General features: G+C 38.6%; 1 protein-coding gene across 1 annotated transcript; it reads left to right on the top strand.

Annotated features, from left to right (window-relative positions):
* Positions 1-1,396: 1,396 nt before the first annotated feature.
* Positions 1,397-16,765, top strand: TTPA (alpha tocopherol transfer protein; the record flags this gene model as incomplete). Its single annotated transcript, XM_082302063.1, has 5 exons — positions 1,397-1,591; positions 9,543-9,696; positions 10,925-11,118; positions 14,304-14,414; positions 15,845-16,765. 5 exons carry the CDS (start codon positions 1,397-1,399, stop codon positions 16,022-16,024), a joined length of 834 nt encoding a protein of 277 aa, XP_082158189.1. The 3' UTR covers positions 16,025-16,765.
* Positions 16,766-17,893: the final 1,128 nt, after the last annotated feature.

Below are 17,893 nucleotides of genomic sequence, written 5' to 3'. Positions count from 1 at the left end.
AGGTTTCTGGGATATAATAATATGCATGTAACAAGATGGAGGATTTTGGGTGTGAGTTAGTTCTTCTTTCCTCCTTCTTCACAAATCTGGGTGGTTTGGTACTGGTTCAAAAAACCCACATGTGTGGAACATGAATGTTCAGTTACTGGATTATAAGTAAAAATAAATTGGCATTCCATAATTTGATAGATTGGACTTTAAAAGACCTTGGACTGTAGCACTCAGCCATTTTCCACCTTGTTAACTTAGAGGCACATTCCATGCAGCTGTGCTATAGATAAGAAATAATAAACATCAGTTAGAAGAAGAACCCTGCATCTCCTGCATTTTAATCCGAACTCTGATTAAAAGAACTTGTGAGACAGAGGTAAAATGAAAATAGAGAAATTAACAGCTTCCCACTCTTTACCTATCTGCATTTAGCTAGGCAGATGTTTTTTTTAGATTTGTAAAGCTGAGGGGGATACCTGTAGACCTTTAAGCAGTGTATAAGAATCCAAGACATGGTTAGATACAACCAAAATGCTGATCAAGAAGTAGGTATTAACTGTAGAAAGCCAGAAAAGGGGAAAGTAATCTGGAACAAAGTTTTGTAAATCTTTTTACTAGGCCAAAGTATGCCTTATCAATTGTATATTAAATAAAATAAGGCTTTTAGCCTAAGTAGGCCAGAGAGATCTCAAAGGAAACCTAATCCAAGGAAAAGGTTATACTAAAAATACTAACAACAGCAATTAACTCTTTACCTTTCATAATCGAACTCACTGCTGGGCAGCAAACTTGGACTAAGACTGAATTCAATTTCACTGCCCTTTCTCCTGGCAGAGTGAATATATTTTCATTACTGCATATCCATGTTAAGAATGAGGCGCTCCAAGGCAGTTTTGCACCAGCAGTGATCCCCGCTTTGCACTTCATTTTCAAGCTGCAATCAAGTTGCAGCTTTTTGCGATTTAGTATCTAAAGATGGATTATTTTCGCCCCAAGAGGAAGCCACTACCCTTAGCACGTCCCAGGGGTCCGGGGTGACCCTCCGGCGGTGGGCGCCGCGGGTACAGTGTCGGGGGTCTCCCTGCCCGGTGGGGCCGCCCCTCGCCCTCCAGAGGGAGCAGTTACAGCTCACTTTTGGGGCTGGAAGCGAAAAACAGGAGATGGGCTTAAAGCATAAAGTCCTAAAAACCGATCAAGTCCATAAAAGTGAAAAAGCAACCCCAAAAGAGGCACGGCCGCAGCCGGGCGGGCCCAGGACGCAGCACACCTGCCTCCTCCCTTGCCTCGGGCCCGGGAGGGTGCTCAGGGGTTAAGCCCCGCCGGGGGCGGGGGCAGCCGGGCCGGGCCCCGCCGCTCTCAATGGGAGCGGGCAGGCGGCGGGGCTGAGCTCGGCCGTGCCGCGGGGATGTCGCAGGGTCCGCCGGGCGCGGGGCAGCTCAATGACCTCCCCGACCACTCTCCGCGGGTGCGCAGCGCCGTGTCCGAGCTGCGGCGGCGGGCGGAGGCAGAGCCCGGCCAGCGCTGGTCGCAGCCGCTCTCCGATGCCTTCCTGGTGCGGTTCCTGCGCGCCCGGGACTTCCACCTGGACCTGGCCTGGAGGGTGAGGAGAGGGCGGCGGCCGCAGGTCCCGGTGCCCGGGCAGCCCCCGCGGCGGCCGTGAGCCAGCCCCGGCCGGGACGGGGAGCAGCCGGGCTCGGGCTCTCGCTGCGGGGATGGGGTGTGGGGGGGGTCCGTGCCCTGCGCTGCCTGGGTCGGCCGAGGCCGAGCGGGAGTTTCAGGGTGTAACTAATTGCTTGTCACGCGTGTCTTCGGCGTGGCACCGAATCAATGTGCGGTGTCGCGGCTGGCTCAGTGCGATTCGGATGTGGTAACATAAAGGCTGTGATAAACGTGGTACAGTCACCCGCCTATACAGTAAATGTGGTAAGCTCACAGCTCCGGTTAAGAAACAGTATTTTTTAAAGGACACACTTGTGATTATCAGGCTCAGATTACTAGTAGCCGTAGTAGTTTCACTACAGACTTACAAGTAGTCTGAAACTATGAGTAAAAACTTCTTTTTGCTTGCAGTTTAGTCATTTACAGCACTCCTTGCAGGCTTTGGTAAGTCGTGTTACTTTCCTGGCTCTTTGTATGCCATTTTGCCACAGAGTACGCATATTTTTAATATCCAAAGGCACAGATCGTTATCAGTTTATTTTTTTTTTTTTTTTAAGAAAGATTGACAACCATTAAACCTTTGGAACAGAAAGTATTTCCAAATCCTCCCAGGGCAGAAGCGTTGATTCACATGTGCCAACTGAAATCTGTGTTTCCATGGAATTTCTTTCTGATTACACAGCATTGCCCAACAGAGCTCACCTATTAGTTTCTGACTTCTCTGGACTGTAGATTTTTCAAGTTTAGTCACCGTAAGGGACATATGTATTGCAGGATCAAGGTAGTAGCTAAAATAAGAATCTGAGAAATTGAATTAGCCCCTTAATCATAAATAGCTTTAGAAATTGTATTTTTGCTCTTTTCATTTCACTCATGAGATTTGCATCATAGCTTTAAACCTTTCCTCCTCAGCAGAAGAGCCAAGGAGTCAAGTCAGATTCCTTTGGGTTTTATGGATCTTACTTTTACTTGAGGTTTGTGAGATTGTTTATATCAAAGCTGTGCACTAACAATTGTAGGACCATGCCTTTTTTTTTCTTTCCCAACAAAAGCCATTTTATTTTCCTGTGTTTCTTGGTTCCAAAACGCAGGGCTTAATGAGGACAACATGGACTCCTGAATATCCACTCCTAATTGCACTGCAATTGGTGGTTACTGGCAATCCTGTAGACAAGACAGTGGCACTCCTGAATTTGGCCCATATGTTTCTGCACTTTGTAGTGGTTAATTGTGAGGTGTGTTGTAGGTAGGACTAATCTTTGTGAGTGTGGAATCTAGGCTAGGTTTAGAGATGGAAGTCTATGAAGGAGCAAATTGCCTATGTTCCTCTTGAGAATCAGCCCTCTAGACTGTGGACCTGCTTTGAAAAAGTTAAGCCTTTTTAAAACCTCTTTAGATTTTCTAGGTCTCCACAGACTGCTAAGTTTCTGAATTTTAAACCTTTCTTCAAATTAAGATATTCTAATGTTCAAAACCTACCTGTATTTAATGTTTCTGTCTAGAATTTCAGTTCCCCAAGTGCTGTAGCCACTTGTACTTAATCTTCTACATACTAGCTGACACCATTTTCTAGAATACTTCTCTTACAGTATGGGAAGAATAACACAAGAAGTTCTCTTTTTTTTTCCTTTTTTTTTCCCCTCCAAAGGAATATGTTTATTGCAATTGGTATATCAAAGGCCAAAGAGAATTATTGTGCAAAAATCTGTCGTGGTCACAAATTGTATACTCATCTAACCCAAGTGTGACTTCATGCAGAAGTTATGTTAGTACTTCATCCTAGACAGAGCCCTCCTGCCATCAGTCCAGACAGTGGCTCTTCCCTCCTGTCCTGGTTTGATTGTCCTGGTTGTTGTTGTCCTGGTTGCCTCTTGGTTTGGTGTTCAGGCTGATACAGACTCTCTTAGCCCACTGGGCTGCTGTGTACTACTGCATAGTATTTCTAGAGCAGCTGAGGTATAACCAAAGTTCATGGCTCTGTCAATGCTTGTAAGCAACAGTTGTCCAGCATCTTAGTATGGGCTTAGCCTTAAACATGAATCAAGAGTCTGGCAACTGACCAGACCTTTTCATTGATGAATTTCTGGTTAATAATTGACAGAGATTTATCTGATGTCAGTTACCAACATTTGGAAATGCTTCAGAAAAGAATAATCAGGTAGATTGTTTCAAGGCATTCCATTTCTAAATCTTTGATGGTGACTCATAACAGCAATGTTTTACATTTTTCTAATGGCAATTCCAGACTTGCTTTTAACTACTGATACACTGGTATCTCTCATGCTAGAAGAAAATCAGCACTGAAACAGGTAGCTGGAATTGAAGGACTTGAAGAGGAGATAAAACTATCTAATTTCTTAAAGACAATGATTATTCAGTTAAGCTCAGGAACAGACTATTCTCACAGAATCACAGGATATACTGAATTGGAAGGGACCCTCAAGGATCATCAAAGTCCAACTCCTGGCCTTGCACAGACACCTCAAGAGTCACACCATGTGCCTGAGAGCATTGTGCAAATGCCTCTTGAACTCTGTCACACTGGTGATGTGATCACTTCTCTGGGGAGCCCATTCCAGTGCCCAGCCACCCTGAGGGTGGAGAACCTTTTTCTAATGTCCAACCTAAACCTCCCTTGACACAACTTCAGGCCATTCCCTCCTGTTCTGTCACTGGTCACCACAGAGAAGAGATCAGTGTCTGCCCCTTTTTGAATGTACCAGCTATGTGTGTATGTTTGACTTCACTGTTATCATCAAAAGTGCTGTCACTTGGATTCACTAGTGATATGTGAAATCTGGAGAACTAGCATCTCCTTTTGGATGTAAATGTTTTTGCTAGTGTTTTATTGTGCCTTACAGCCCATAACTCTTGTATAGGACTGACTCTAAGTGACTTTGGAATACTTTTTGTACCTGAAATAGATTATACTCTGGGGGACAGAATAAAAATGTTTGACATTGAAGCTCTATGCAAAGGGTTTTCATAGCATACTATTGTAAGCATCCCTTCTGTGGCACTGAAAACTCTCTAAATATCTAGGATCCTTTTAGGAGTTCTGGTTGATACCAAGGTATATATAGCCAGACTTTGGTTTTTGTCTGCATTCGACTTAGAGAAATGAGGTTTTCCTAGTGTGTCGTACTGCAAGTAAGTTGCTTAGGATGACCCACCCAACAAGGTGGGTTGTTTTCTGTAGTGCCAAACACACTGCTGAGTCTCAGACATTATCTCTGAGGATCTTCACATCATTCAAACATAAATGCTAAGTTAAAATCAGTTACTTGGCTGCTTTTCTTCCATCAATACTAAGGAATTCCTTGAAAAGGATGGAAGAGCCCTTATTAGCTCTCTGAGCTGACTCTTGAGGAAACACAAATCAGTCAGCCAGGATTCCCTTTGTGCTAAGCCAGCACGTGCCAGTCTTTTTCCAGTGACAAAGAGGTAATGCATGTGGAATTGGGAAAGTTCTGTGTCTCTATAAAATATTTAAAATTCTTTGTCTGTGTATACTGTGTGCTTAAATTCTGGTACATCTGTATACACATATATAAAAAGAAGTATAAAATACATATGCACAAAGGTTTATATTCTGAAGTTTGAGCTGTGGCTTCTCCTGCAAAGAATGCCAGTAGAAAACATTTTTTTCCCAAGCATTGTGTGCATTGGTACAACTGCTGACACAATAGAGGCCTCATTCTGCCTATCATCCATGTTAATAAAGAAATAGTTATTAATCAAGAAAATATAATTCATTTATGTATACAGACGCATTAGTTTCTCTAACAAGCACAATGTTTTCCAGTTCTTTTGTGTCTAAGCAAAGTACTAAGTTCACTTTGGTTTGTAGGACACGAATCTTGGTTTAATTGGTAACTTTGTAATCTGTAATGTTCAGAAATCTGGAACTATCCCCAACGGATTTCAGGAAAAAAAAAACCCTCTTAATTAATGCTTAACTCCAGACACTGGAGTTTTTCATCCAGATTTCTCCCCTTTATTAAGTTATCTTGCATCTATTTTCAGATGCTGAGCAGATCCTAAGTAGGTTATTCAGTTTGTAAACACAGATAATTATACATTGAGGGGTTTTTCTTGTGTTGTGGGTGTGTGAGCTGTTTTTTATACTGGGTAATGAATGAGTCTGTTTTTCCTGATATTAGGTTGTTTCACCTATATCCAATGTGTTTGTTGTATACATTTATGTTTTTCCTTGCTGGGAAAAAAAAAATCATACTTTAAAAAAATTCCCCATGAATTTCTGTGCTTAAACAATGTGAAAATAGAATACCTGTAAGTACCCACTGCTAGTTTTTGAACTCTTTTACATGTTTAAGGATTACTCTTTTAAGTGGCTGTGTAAGACTTGACCATGTGCAGCTATAAGAAAGGGATTGCCTACATAAATTAAAATTTACAGAATATCTGCCAAAACTAGCTGTAGATGCTGTGGAAGATTCTCTAATGCTAACCTTTACTTCAGATCTAAATCATTGCAGGTAATTAGATTAGGTTTTCAAAATCTAAGAACTCTTCAGCCCTTTGTGACTTTCTTGCCAAGGGAAGTATGTTTTAGGTTTAGCCATGTTATGTGTTTGAAAGATGCCCCACTTGCTCATGTCATGGAAAGTGTCAGAAGTATTCCAACCATATATTTACTCCTTAATGGGTGTGCTAGTGATGCCATGAAGATTTTTTGCCTTTTCTTTTATACCCCTGTTATACCTTTTTTACAACTTCTGTATTCCTAGTGCTTTTTGCCTACATTCTTGGACTTTTTCATCAAGCTAAGAGAATAAACATTTTAGAAGCTTCATAGCTAGGGATCAGTGTGCCCCAGACCCCAAGGTCCTCTCCAGAACATATTCTGTAAACTAAGATAGAACCATCCAGGGGAAGGTTCCTTGGGGAGGGGGGCTCACTTGAGCCTCTCATTGGGGAATCTTTGATAGATATGCTAATTAGTAAAACCTATAATGTTATACCAGATCTTTTGGGATGGGCAATTTGCAGGGTGCATTTCGATGCATATGACCTGAACGAGTGCACCTAAGGATCCTTAAAATAAATACCAAGGTAAAATCCCTTTTCCCCTTCTAACCATGTATGGCTCTTGATTTTATACCAGGAAAAGGCATCACTAGTAGGTAAACTATGCCTTCTGTAAGGATCTTGAGTGTATCATAAGCTGCAAACAGCACTCTCTTTCTTCCAAGGTCCAAGAACTCAAATCCTTGTTGTTTCCAACTTGGAAAATGTAAATATCGTGAAAATGAGAAAGTAACTGTACGGACTGGACAAGATTATTTAGGTTATTGAATGAATGTGTCATTTTTATTCTCATCTTAGTTTTGGTAGGGAATTCTTCAAAGAGGTGTTTAAAATATATACATTCCTTAAGTTGTAGCACCACAGATTTTAGAAGAAAAGTGAGAAATTACAAAGCTACAGATGTTTGTATAGCTCTTTTCAGGGTGTTTTTGTATTCTGCTGCTGTTTCAGAGTCTGTTTTGGAAAGACCAAGGAAAAAACATGTTGACATTGCTGTCTGGCACAAAGCAGTTGGGATTGCTCAAACAGTGCCCTTTGTAGACAGTCAAGTACTGACAGAGTGAGATAATCAGAGTACTTCAACAGGCCCATCTTTGCAATTATAGTGAACTCCTCTTCCACAAATTAACTTACTTTCCCTACTTCCTCCCTCTTTCCCTCACCTTGTTTGTTTGTTTGTTAGTTTTAAAATTAGTCTAGGCTAGAACTGATTTAATGCAGTCGAAAGGCTGCTAATAAAATTCTCCTAATGGTTAAATGTTTCTTTCTATGGTGGTGGATAAGGCTTTTTATCCACTTTTTTTACTGTCAAATCAAGAGGGATTCTAGCATGGTATATGAACTTTTTTATTTTTTGGATCTAAATACATAGTTATAGGCTCTACTTCCATAAAAATATAACTAATTTCTGATCAGTATACCATGTATTTTTATGTAAATTCTGCTGATAAACAGTAATGTTTTATAAATAGTTTTCTCATGACAATTCATTTGAGAGACCTTCAAAATCCTTCAAGACCTTAATCTGAGCAGAAAAGCATTAAGCTGAAGAAAAAGTATGTTATATGTAAAATGATACAAGAAGCTTCAAAGTAGAGGGAAGGGTAAGAGGTAAGACTAATTATCTGACATGAGCATGCTGTGAGCTACAGGATGATGAGTCTCAGGTCTCCCTCTAAGAGTCTGTAGGTAAGAATCAGCATAGCTGATGCTCTGATTTTCCAAGGGATGAATTCAATTTTACTGATGTTCATTCTGATCATTCTTCCAACGAAAAGGCTGAAGAAAATTATACTTGCATAGATACAAGTAATTTTTTTAAGGTTATATTCTATTAGTTGGACCTGACAGCTCTTTTAACCTCAGTATTTCTGTTGTGAAATATGGAGTAACTGATAAAGGAAAAAAAAAATTCTGTTAATACAAATTATAGGAAATAAAAGACTTTCGGTTGATGCTTTTAGTGTTGTGGGCACATTTAATTTGTGAAACTGTGCTGAGGATCAGATTGGGTTTCCCTGTTTTTCGAAATATAGAAATGATTTTAAAAGCTAGGCTGTGCATGCTTCCTTTAAGATTTAAAGCTACATTTCAGTTTCTTGTGAAACAAAGTTCTAAAAAATTCTGATTCTCTTAGCTACTTTTGAAGGTCTTGGGTTAGAACTCTAAGTCATAGCCACTGAGGAAATTAAAACAAAATGTGAATTACTTGTAATAGTTACGTCTCTGATTTCCAAACTTAGTGCTAGAGAACTTAGCAGAGGTGATAAAGCAGATGCAAAATTTAATTGATGAGCTGAGAGGAAGCATTTTAGAAGACAGTCTTGCAGAGCTTCCTACTTACGCAAAATGTCTTAAATAAATTTTAGTTGCAGGGCATAGCTCATTTTCCCCACAACCACTTAACTAATATTAAAGGAGAAACAGTAATTAGACTTGGAAATTAGAACTACTGCATCACCAACTTAATTTTTCATGATCTGTCTCTAAGGTGACCTTTCACAGTGCTCCCTGTAATTCCTCAACACAGATGTTACCTCACAAAGGAACACCTTTAATTGCCTCTTCCTTAGCATTAATCCATCGCCTTTCAACACACAGCTCCTCCTGTGCCTTAGAAATAGTGGTTATGATGCTGCCTCCCAGCCTTAGGAACCAGGGTGACCATGTCCCTGACAACAGACAGGATCTCTGTTTTAGCCAAACAGGTTCTCATTATTTCCACTCTGTGGGAGGGAAATTGTCAAATGTGTAATGGACCCGCTACTTTGTTATATTATCTCATTTCAGAGGGGTAGAAGGGACTTCAGAAATGGTTTTGGATATGCTGATGAGCATACCTGTTTCAAATAGTTAACTGGAATTATTTATGACTGTGTAAAAAATAGGGAGGAAGGGAGAGGGTGTGTGAGTGAAGGAGAATGTTCCTCCATAAAATTTTGCACGTCTAAATTTTAAAAAATCCTGAATGAGTCTGATGCAGTAGCAAAATGAACAATCCTAAAGGTATCCTGAATGGAAAAAATGAGGTTTAGATGCATTTTACATAGAAACTACGGCCTTATTGTACATTCAGTTTTCATTTTTGCCACAAAATGGCAACTGCAGTCCATTAATGATTTGACTGGGTTCTAAATTCATCATGGCAATTTACTCACTTACTTGATCCAGTATAGCAACCTTCTGTTTCTAGGAGTGATTTGGTTAAAATATACAATTAAATTATAGCTAATTTAATGAATTAAACCTAACTGTGACCACATGTGGAAAACATATTTTTAACTGTGTTGTTCCCACAATAGCTGATGCTTACCTGACGTCCATGTTAATTTTTTTTCCAGTTATTGAAGAATTATCAGAAGTGGAGAATTGAATGCCCAGAAATAAGTGCAGATTTACAACCATCTTCTGTTCTTGGTCTTCTGCAAGCTGGCTATCATGGAGTCCTAAAATCAAGAGACCCACACGGAAGCAAAGTTCTAATATACAGAATTGGTGAGTGACAGAATTGCTTGTAACTGTTTCACACCTGATTCTGACACTGAAGTTTTGGGGTTTTGTTCGTTTGCTTTGTTTTGTTTTGTGGTTTATTTATTTTTTAATTATCACAATTTCAGCAGCAAACCAAAAATATTTTATGAGTACAACTGCAGGGGTTGATAAAATTGGATCATATCAGAATGTCTTAACTAGAAAAGTAAAGCATGTTCCTTGCTAGAAATAAATTTACATTAATTTAAAGGTGAGTTTACTGAGCTGTAACAGTTACATAATTTTACTTATAAACTAGTGTGGCTAAAGCTGTACAATCCCTTATGAAGAACTTAATTTTCTTTTTAGTGAAATTCTTGTTGCATTGAAAGAAACTTAAAGATTAAAACTTGTAAGATTATGTGGGTTTTTGGCTCTGAATGTCCCAACGATCATTTGATTTCGTATAAATTTTCAAAGCTATGGGCTAAGACTGTGGTACTGATGCAGATGCAGCACAGAGCAGGGAGAACACAATAAAAAGGTGCACACCTAGTCATGTATCAACGTTCAGTTTAGGCTTGGATGAGCAGTTCACCAGGTTTTCACTGTTTACTTGTAGCCAAAGAGCCCTAGCTAACACCACTTGGAAAATGTTTGACGTACCTCCCAAAAATCTTTTCAAAAAATATGTAGTTAAATGAACACCATATCTCTTTATGCTTATTTTGGACAGAGACATTATTTTTGCCAGCTGTCAAAGAACTGTCTTATTATCAGCTGGTCTAGTAGATAATTGTGCCCTCTAAAGCTTTCATCTAAGGTTAAGGCTCATCCCATGCAATTTTTTGCTCAGGCCTCAGGAAAAAAAAAAAGTGAGATACATTGAACTGTGTGAGAATTACTGTGCTGAAAAAAAGTTATAATAGTTGATTGGATTGATGATATGCAGCTTCTGCTAGCATGACTGTTACTGAATTAAGCTGTTCCTGTCAAAATGTTGTACTGGGCCTATGGCTATAGGTGGAACATGCTACATTATGTGGTACCATCTACTAAAAGAGCATCAAAGATGAATGAGAGAGCAGGCACACAAAGTAACTTATGCATTAGCAAAACAGTTTGTTTCAGGAGTTTCGTTATTGCTGGTTAATTCTTGTTCCTGAGAAGCACATTAGAAGCCGTAGGAAGCAAAAGTGCAGGTGTATGGGGTATTCTCATAGTAATGCAGGGTAATCTGTCTTCTCTTCAGGACAATGGGATCCCAGTTTATTTACAGCATATGATGTGTTTCGTGTAAGCCTCATCACATCTGAACTCATTGTAAAGGAGATTGAGACTCAGCGAAATGGAGTCAAGGCCATCTTTGACCTTCAAGGGTGGAGATTTGCTCATGCTTTTCAAATCAGTCCAGCTGTGGCCAAGAAAATTGCTGCTGTTCTCACAGTAAGTATGACATAGTGCTTCATGCAGCTTCATTGCTATGACTTCCAATTTTTCATCTCTTCCAAGCTATAAGTAAATTTTGTAAATTTTCCTTCCATAGACATTCTCAGACTGCAACTTAGAAGAACAAAATCCTAAATCCGTTACAAGTCATAGGTTGTGCTTGATTTTACTTCAAGTTTATTCTTCCACAGCAGTAAATGCCCTCTAACTTCTGGTATTTTATAAGAACTCCACCAATGCAAGAATTTCATGACTGGAAGAGCAAATGAAGCCCAGTTTTGGAAGGATCTGTGTTTGCTATCCTGTTTCATCTCTTCTCTTCCATTCTTTTATGCATTAACTCAATATTTAAAGCATTTATTCCTGGCTCAGAGAATATTAAAAGTAGCATGCACTATGAATAGTTAAGAGCAAGACACTCCTAACTTGTTACCAGTATGGATGATGCTTATGTGATCTTTCATCTGCTAACAACAGAATGTACAACATTTATGTTCTGCTTGGTTTTTTTTCCCCCCCAACATGAGCATTGTTTTGTGCAAATCACTGCTATCTCACCTCCTATTTTTCGCAAAACTTCTCAGGACTTTACTATCTTCAAAGCTTATTTCTTTCTGCCAAATTCAGTTGAACTTTGCCACTGAATTTGAGAGAAAAAAATTAAAGAAAAAAGGGGACAGAGAATTGACAGGCAAGCTACCGTGTAGTCCAATAATCCTATTTTCCTTCAGAAGTTGGGTTGAAAGTCAGTAATAATAAAACTGTTAGCCTGTGATATGGAAATGAGCTAGGGAGATAATCTCTTGCTCTGATTTGGTAAGGTTTATATCTGAGATTCAATCAAAGCTTAGTCATTGAATTAATATCATCAGAACTTCAGATGTTCTTTCTTCTTGGTATCAACTGTAAAACTTCAGTGAAACTATCAGGTATTCCCAACTTCGCACATCTAGAATAAGAAGTCTTGGTGTTATGCAGTCGTGGGGCAGATCTCATGAAAACAGGACTACTGAGAGTGTTTCAGTTGATTTCTGAGGTAGTAAACAAATTGCTGGTAATTTTTTTAACCTTGAAATAGAGCAGAAAGGAATCAGAATAGGATTTGCAAGTACATCTAAAGGTTTCAATCCATTATCTCAAAGCAGGAAATTCTTTGAATATGATGTTTCCATTTTGACCTATTTCTGATATTTTCAGTGTTTTTCAACCTTCTAAATGTTTTTTTGAGCTATGAAAAAATAAAAATTGTGTGTTTCCAGTGTTCTTTTCTAAGAAGAGAAAGAATTTTAACTCTTTTTTTTTTTCCCCCCTGATTCCTTTCATCACTTTTAACTGGGTTTGTAAACTGTACCCAGAGATTATATTAGTGCTGTTCAATATCTTAGAATCATAGAATATGTTAAGTTGGAAGGGACTCATCAGAATCATTGAGACCAGCTTCTGGCCCTATGCAGGACGCCCCAAGAGTCACACCATGTGCCTGAGAGCACTGTCCAAATGCTTCTTGAACTCTGTCAGGCTGGTGCTGTGACCACTTCCCTGGGGAGCCTGTTCCAGGGCCCAAACACCCTCTGGGTGAAGAACTTTTTTTTCATATCCAACCTAAACCTCCTCTGACACAGCTTCAGGCCATTTCCTTGGGTCCTGTCCCTGGTCAGGAGAGTGAAGAGATCGGTACTTTCCCCTCTTCTTCCCCTTCTGAGGATCTTGAAGACCTCAGTGAGGTCTCCCTTCAGTCTCCTCCAGGCTGAACAAACCAAGTGACCTCAGGCACTCCTCATAAGATTTGCCCTTCAGATTCTTCACCATTCCCATGGCCCTCCTTTGAATGCTCTCTAATAGCTTAATGTCTTTTAAATATTGTGGTGCCCAAAAATGCTCACAGGACTCAAGGTGAGGCTACCTCAGAGCAGAGCAGAGTGGGACAATCCTCTCCCTAGCCAGGCTGGAGATGCTGTGCCTGATGCACCCCAGGGCATGTTGAATGCAGTCCAGAACATGCTTATAAGTAAAAGCTGAGAAACCTTAGTTTTAACCCTGTGTTTTACTCAAGAAATATATCTTGCAAATTGCTATCCTGTATCAAGAAACAGAAGTTAATACAAAGGAAGTATGTACCAAGGAATGGAAAGCATAGTATGAATAATAAGTGACATTATCTTGAAAATCTGTTATGAAAAATCTATTACCTGTTATAGAAAATTGTTTTGTGAAATCATGATAGTAGAATTTAAGTATATGATAACCCATAATAACATTAAATAAACATACAAGCTGACAATTTTAAGGTCTTTATCATACATTAAAATCTAAAAGGAGTGGCACTAAAGAAATGTGTTGGGTTTGGGGTTTTTCTCCTTAGAACTACTGAACTAGTGAGGAGATATGTTTGTGAGAAGTACCATTTTTATAAACAGAAAACATCTGTTTCCAAGGTAGTATCAGGTGGGATATGAATGGAAGTTTTACTTTCCCCATTGCATAAAGCTTGCTTTGATCACTGCCATATTTTCTTTTAAAATTCAAAGATCTGGAACTTTTAAATGAACACAAGTAGAATCCAAGTTATTTTGTATTATAAAGGCTGTATGGCAGATATTTTAATTTTATTAAAACAGTAATCTTGTTGTAAAGCTGAACTTCTGGCTTGGTCAAATTCCTAGTAATTTCAAGGCTTATCTCTAAATAAAAAATATAATTTATTTAACTTAAAGTTAGTATCTTCAATAATTTATTTATATTTACGTATTATCCTTCAGACTATTGCCAATAATAGCACATAGCTAGATAGGTTTTTTGTAAATTAGTAGCAGAATATTTGTTGTGAAAAAATTGTTCTTTGGAAAATGGCTGAGAACAAGGTTTGTGTACAATACAAATTATGTGCAATTTGGTGATACTTTTCTTTTTTGTTTTGCTGTTTGTTTTTAATATTCAGTCTCACCTCACACAGATTTAAAAAAGGTGATATTTTTCTTTCTAATGGGAGGAACAAGATATGCTTTTTCTAAATGTTGTTCTTAATTTACACTGCTACAGCACTACAAAATGCAAGAATTGGGAAGGTCAGAAGGAATACTTTCACCTATGGACTAGACAGTTTTCACAGTCTTGTCCTTACTAATAGAAGTGTTTCAATAATATTTTCTTTTTCTTATTCTGTTTTTCATGTATGCTGACAGGATTCCTTTCCACTGAAAGTTCGAGGTATCCACTTGATTAATGAGCCTTTATTCTTCCACCCAGTCTTCGCTCTAATTAAGCCTTTTCTCACTGAAAAAATCAAGCAACGGGTGAGTGCACACAAATATTTCTTTCTGCCACAAAACCCTTATATGACAATCTGTAGCACTTCCTTAGGCTCTGTTACTCCTGAGTAATGAAGAGCATAAACCATTTTTGTTTGTTAATGCCATACAGACCTCCAGAATCTAACTGTAAAGCATTTGCAGTCAATAATAACATGACAATTTGCAATGGTGCTGTTATCACTACTCTAAAGATAAAAAACACTGTGACACAAAGAGGTTAAATAATTTGCTTGAGGCCACATAACAATTCTTCTGCAGAACTAGAAAGAAATAGATCCTGGACTTTCCAGTACTCTGCCTATAAATGACAGAGAAAAATGATCACTAAACAGTGTTTTATGCTCCAAGTTGTGCAGAATTAGTAGAAGACAACTATTTAGCCCTGAGAGACCTCCAGAGGCATTTATGCATCAAAAATTGGTCAGACTTAACTTCAAAGTTTTTTTCCAAACAGCTCCTTAGTTGTTTTAAATAGTTTTCCCGTTATAAATCTGCAAATAAATTTGTATTTGGATGCAAATGCGTGGCAAGGACTACGGTTTATTGAAGCATAGGAAAAATATTGGAGTTTTTAGCTGGCACAAAAGTGAAGTGTTAACAGCAGAACTAAGGTACAAAATAAGCAGCCCCGCCTATTGTTATTCCCATTCTGAAGCCTCCTTTACTCAGCACATGAATCTTGGGCATTTGCAATAGCCACTGCACGCCAGGACAGTAGATCCTATAAAAGTATCAGACTGGAAGTAATGAACAAGACTTCAAAATAGCTACAATAAAGCAAGAGGAGAAGAACCAAACCTACAGTATTGCAAGGGTTAAAGTGAAGAAGTAGTCCAGGATCTAATTTCAGTTAGAACAGAAACATAAGGACTGATACATAGATTCTGTTGAGTATCTTCCTTGACACCTGTTTGAACCTACATACATACTACATAATCTTGTTTTTAAATCCATGTGGCAGGACCAGATAGTAATGGCCAGGAGCCAGACACAGCTCTGTTCTTGGAAATGACTGAAGGGCAAGTACAAGATATCATGACTAAACAAATCCCAAGTCTTCCCATGGTTTAGCTCAGTTTAGCAGTTTGGATGTAGTGTGTGCTCTCATCAGTGTTGCTAAACCAGTCTGGAACAAGTTAGTTTTGGCTCCTGTGCTCACGGCTACATAAAATGCTCTTCTCAGGTTGTAGTCCATCCTTCACCAGCCTTCAGATACTGAGCAGGACTGAGTTTGAGCACCTAGGGGAAACTCACCAGGTAGTTCCTTCTTTTAAGGAACTCATTATGAACAAATACACTTAGTTAAACCAAGCTGGTGGGTCCAGCTCTTGCACTGAGATGCTTTGCTGCCTGTTCTCACTCAGTAGTCTAGCATTCATACCCAAGTAAATGCTTTTAATATTTTGGTTTAGGTGTATATGCATGGAAATAACTACTTGCAGAGTCTGACTGAACACTTCCCCGTCAGCATTCTCCCACAGGAGTATGGGGGGGAGGAAGTCTCCATTGAAGAGCTGGCCAAGGAGTGGACTGACTTCATAATGGCGTCTGCAGATTATCTTCAGAGCATTTCTCTGGTTGCCTGGGAATAACCTTAATACAGGATTTAATCAATTCTTGAACACTGGAATTGGAAATAAGTTTAAGGTGAAAACTTCCATTGTGAATGAAACCAGCATGTCCTTGCAGGGCACTGAATGTTACACTGGGTGCACTTTTACACTAACTGGAGTCTATCAGTGTGTATGTCTGAAGAGATGAATGAATTTTAGATATCTATAGCACTGGTTGTAATTGAGTACCTTGTATGTCAGAAAGCTGAAGAGTGCATTGGATATCAGATTGATACTACTCTGTTAAGTCTTTGGAGATAACTCGTCTGTAATAATGCAGTCCAGAACCTTACACTTAGCTCTTGTATCTTTGGCTTGTCAAGACAATGGGATACAAAACAAAGCACAGACTGTGAATAGGGTAGAGTAGTTTGTCACAGAAATAAGACTACAAGGCTAATTTACAAGGAGTGAAGAGGTTGCTTTTTGGATTGATTCTCAGGGAAAAATGCTCTTTTGTTAGTTTGCATCAAATTGAAAGTTAGTCAGCAATAGTGAGATACTTGTGTTACTCTGTGCTGCTTGTGCAGCTTCTGGTTTTGTGTGCTAATTAACAGAATAATCTTCAAGTTTTATGGAGAAAACACTATGTACATATTCAAAGGACAGTGTGAATCTGAGGGAGGAACTGGTAAGAGAGTCAAAACAACCTTAAAAATTCTTATTTTCTTTCTTCAAAGTGATACTGTCTATGGACAACTATAAGAAACTCAGATTATTATCAACTTTAAGCCCTAGTGTAGAGGACTACAGAGGTCAAAAGCTTTCAGCTGTTTGCATTATCTGTTTCAGAGGGTAAAGTAGGTTATCCTTTATGGATCTGAACTTTAGAAATATCTGTTTGTTTTAAGGGTGCTTGGAGGTCACTTTGGACCTCAGCATAGGAGATGCTTGGTATCTTCATTTTATTTTCAGAACAGTAATTGACAACTTGCCAGTCTATGTACTGTTGGGCACTGGAAGAAATTACTTTTAATTTCCATTTAGACTGCTTCTTCATTACTATAGGGGTAATAAAAAAACCCTGCCATACTTACTGAAAACAGGTTTTTGTTTTGTTTTGAAGGGGCATTATTGACATATGAACACTGCAAGCTATCACTCACAGTACGTGGCAGTATCATCCTGCAATCCCCTGTATTTAGTAATCTCGACCATTATTTTACTTTTCTCAGCTTTTTCCTAAAATCTTTGTAAGTACACCAACTGCCAGAGTTCATTTACCCAGTTCTTAACTCTGTTTTGTTTTTGCATAAGCACTATAAATTTAAGCATTCCATATGAATTTCCATATAAATAAATCCATAACAAATGCTTTTATCGCAGTTAGCTAGAAATGACAACTTCAGTTATTTTGTAATCTGTAGGACATTTGGATGGTATATAGGCTTAGGGGAGAGAAATTACACTTATTATATTCGAAATGTCTTACTTTAGATTATGATTAATAAGGCGTTATTGCAAGAGTCATTGGAAACTATTCCTTATTAGCAAGAGGAACACCTATGAAAGACCCATTAGAGTACTTGTTGGTTGTAGTTTCTTCTGCTGTGGTAAGATCGATGCCAGAAATTCTTTCAAAACTGACAAAAACCTCTTAATTTTTTTTCTTCCAATTCCCAAATTTCCTCAAGTGCATTTTTCATTTTTCTTTCAGAATATTTTTGATATGGGGCTTAAATTTAAATAAACCCTTTTCAGATATATGATTCTATGAAAATGTATTTCATATATATTTCTTTTTCTCAGATCGAACTATTTTGTGGTACAAAAGCTCCTTAAATAGAGGAGTTCAATGAACTGCAAATTCTTCTTTATAAGAAAATAGACAAAGTAGTCAGGTATCTG

This window comes from Coloeus monedula (genome assembly GCF_965178545.1).
Source record: "Coloeus monedula genome assembly, chromosome: 1".
Taxonomy (NCBI): domain Eukaryota; kingdom Metazoa; phylum Chordata; class Aves; order Passeriformes; family Corvidae; genus Coloeus; species Coloeus monedula.
The sequence above is the reverse complement of the archived record's forward strand: the minus strand, read 5'-3'. Positions and strand labels throughout refer to the sequence as shown.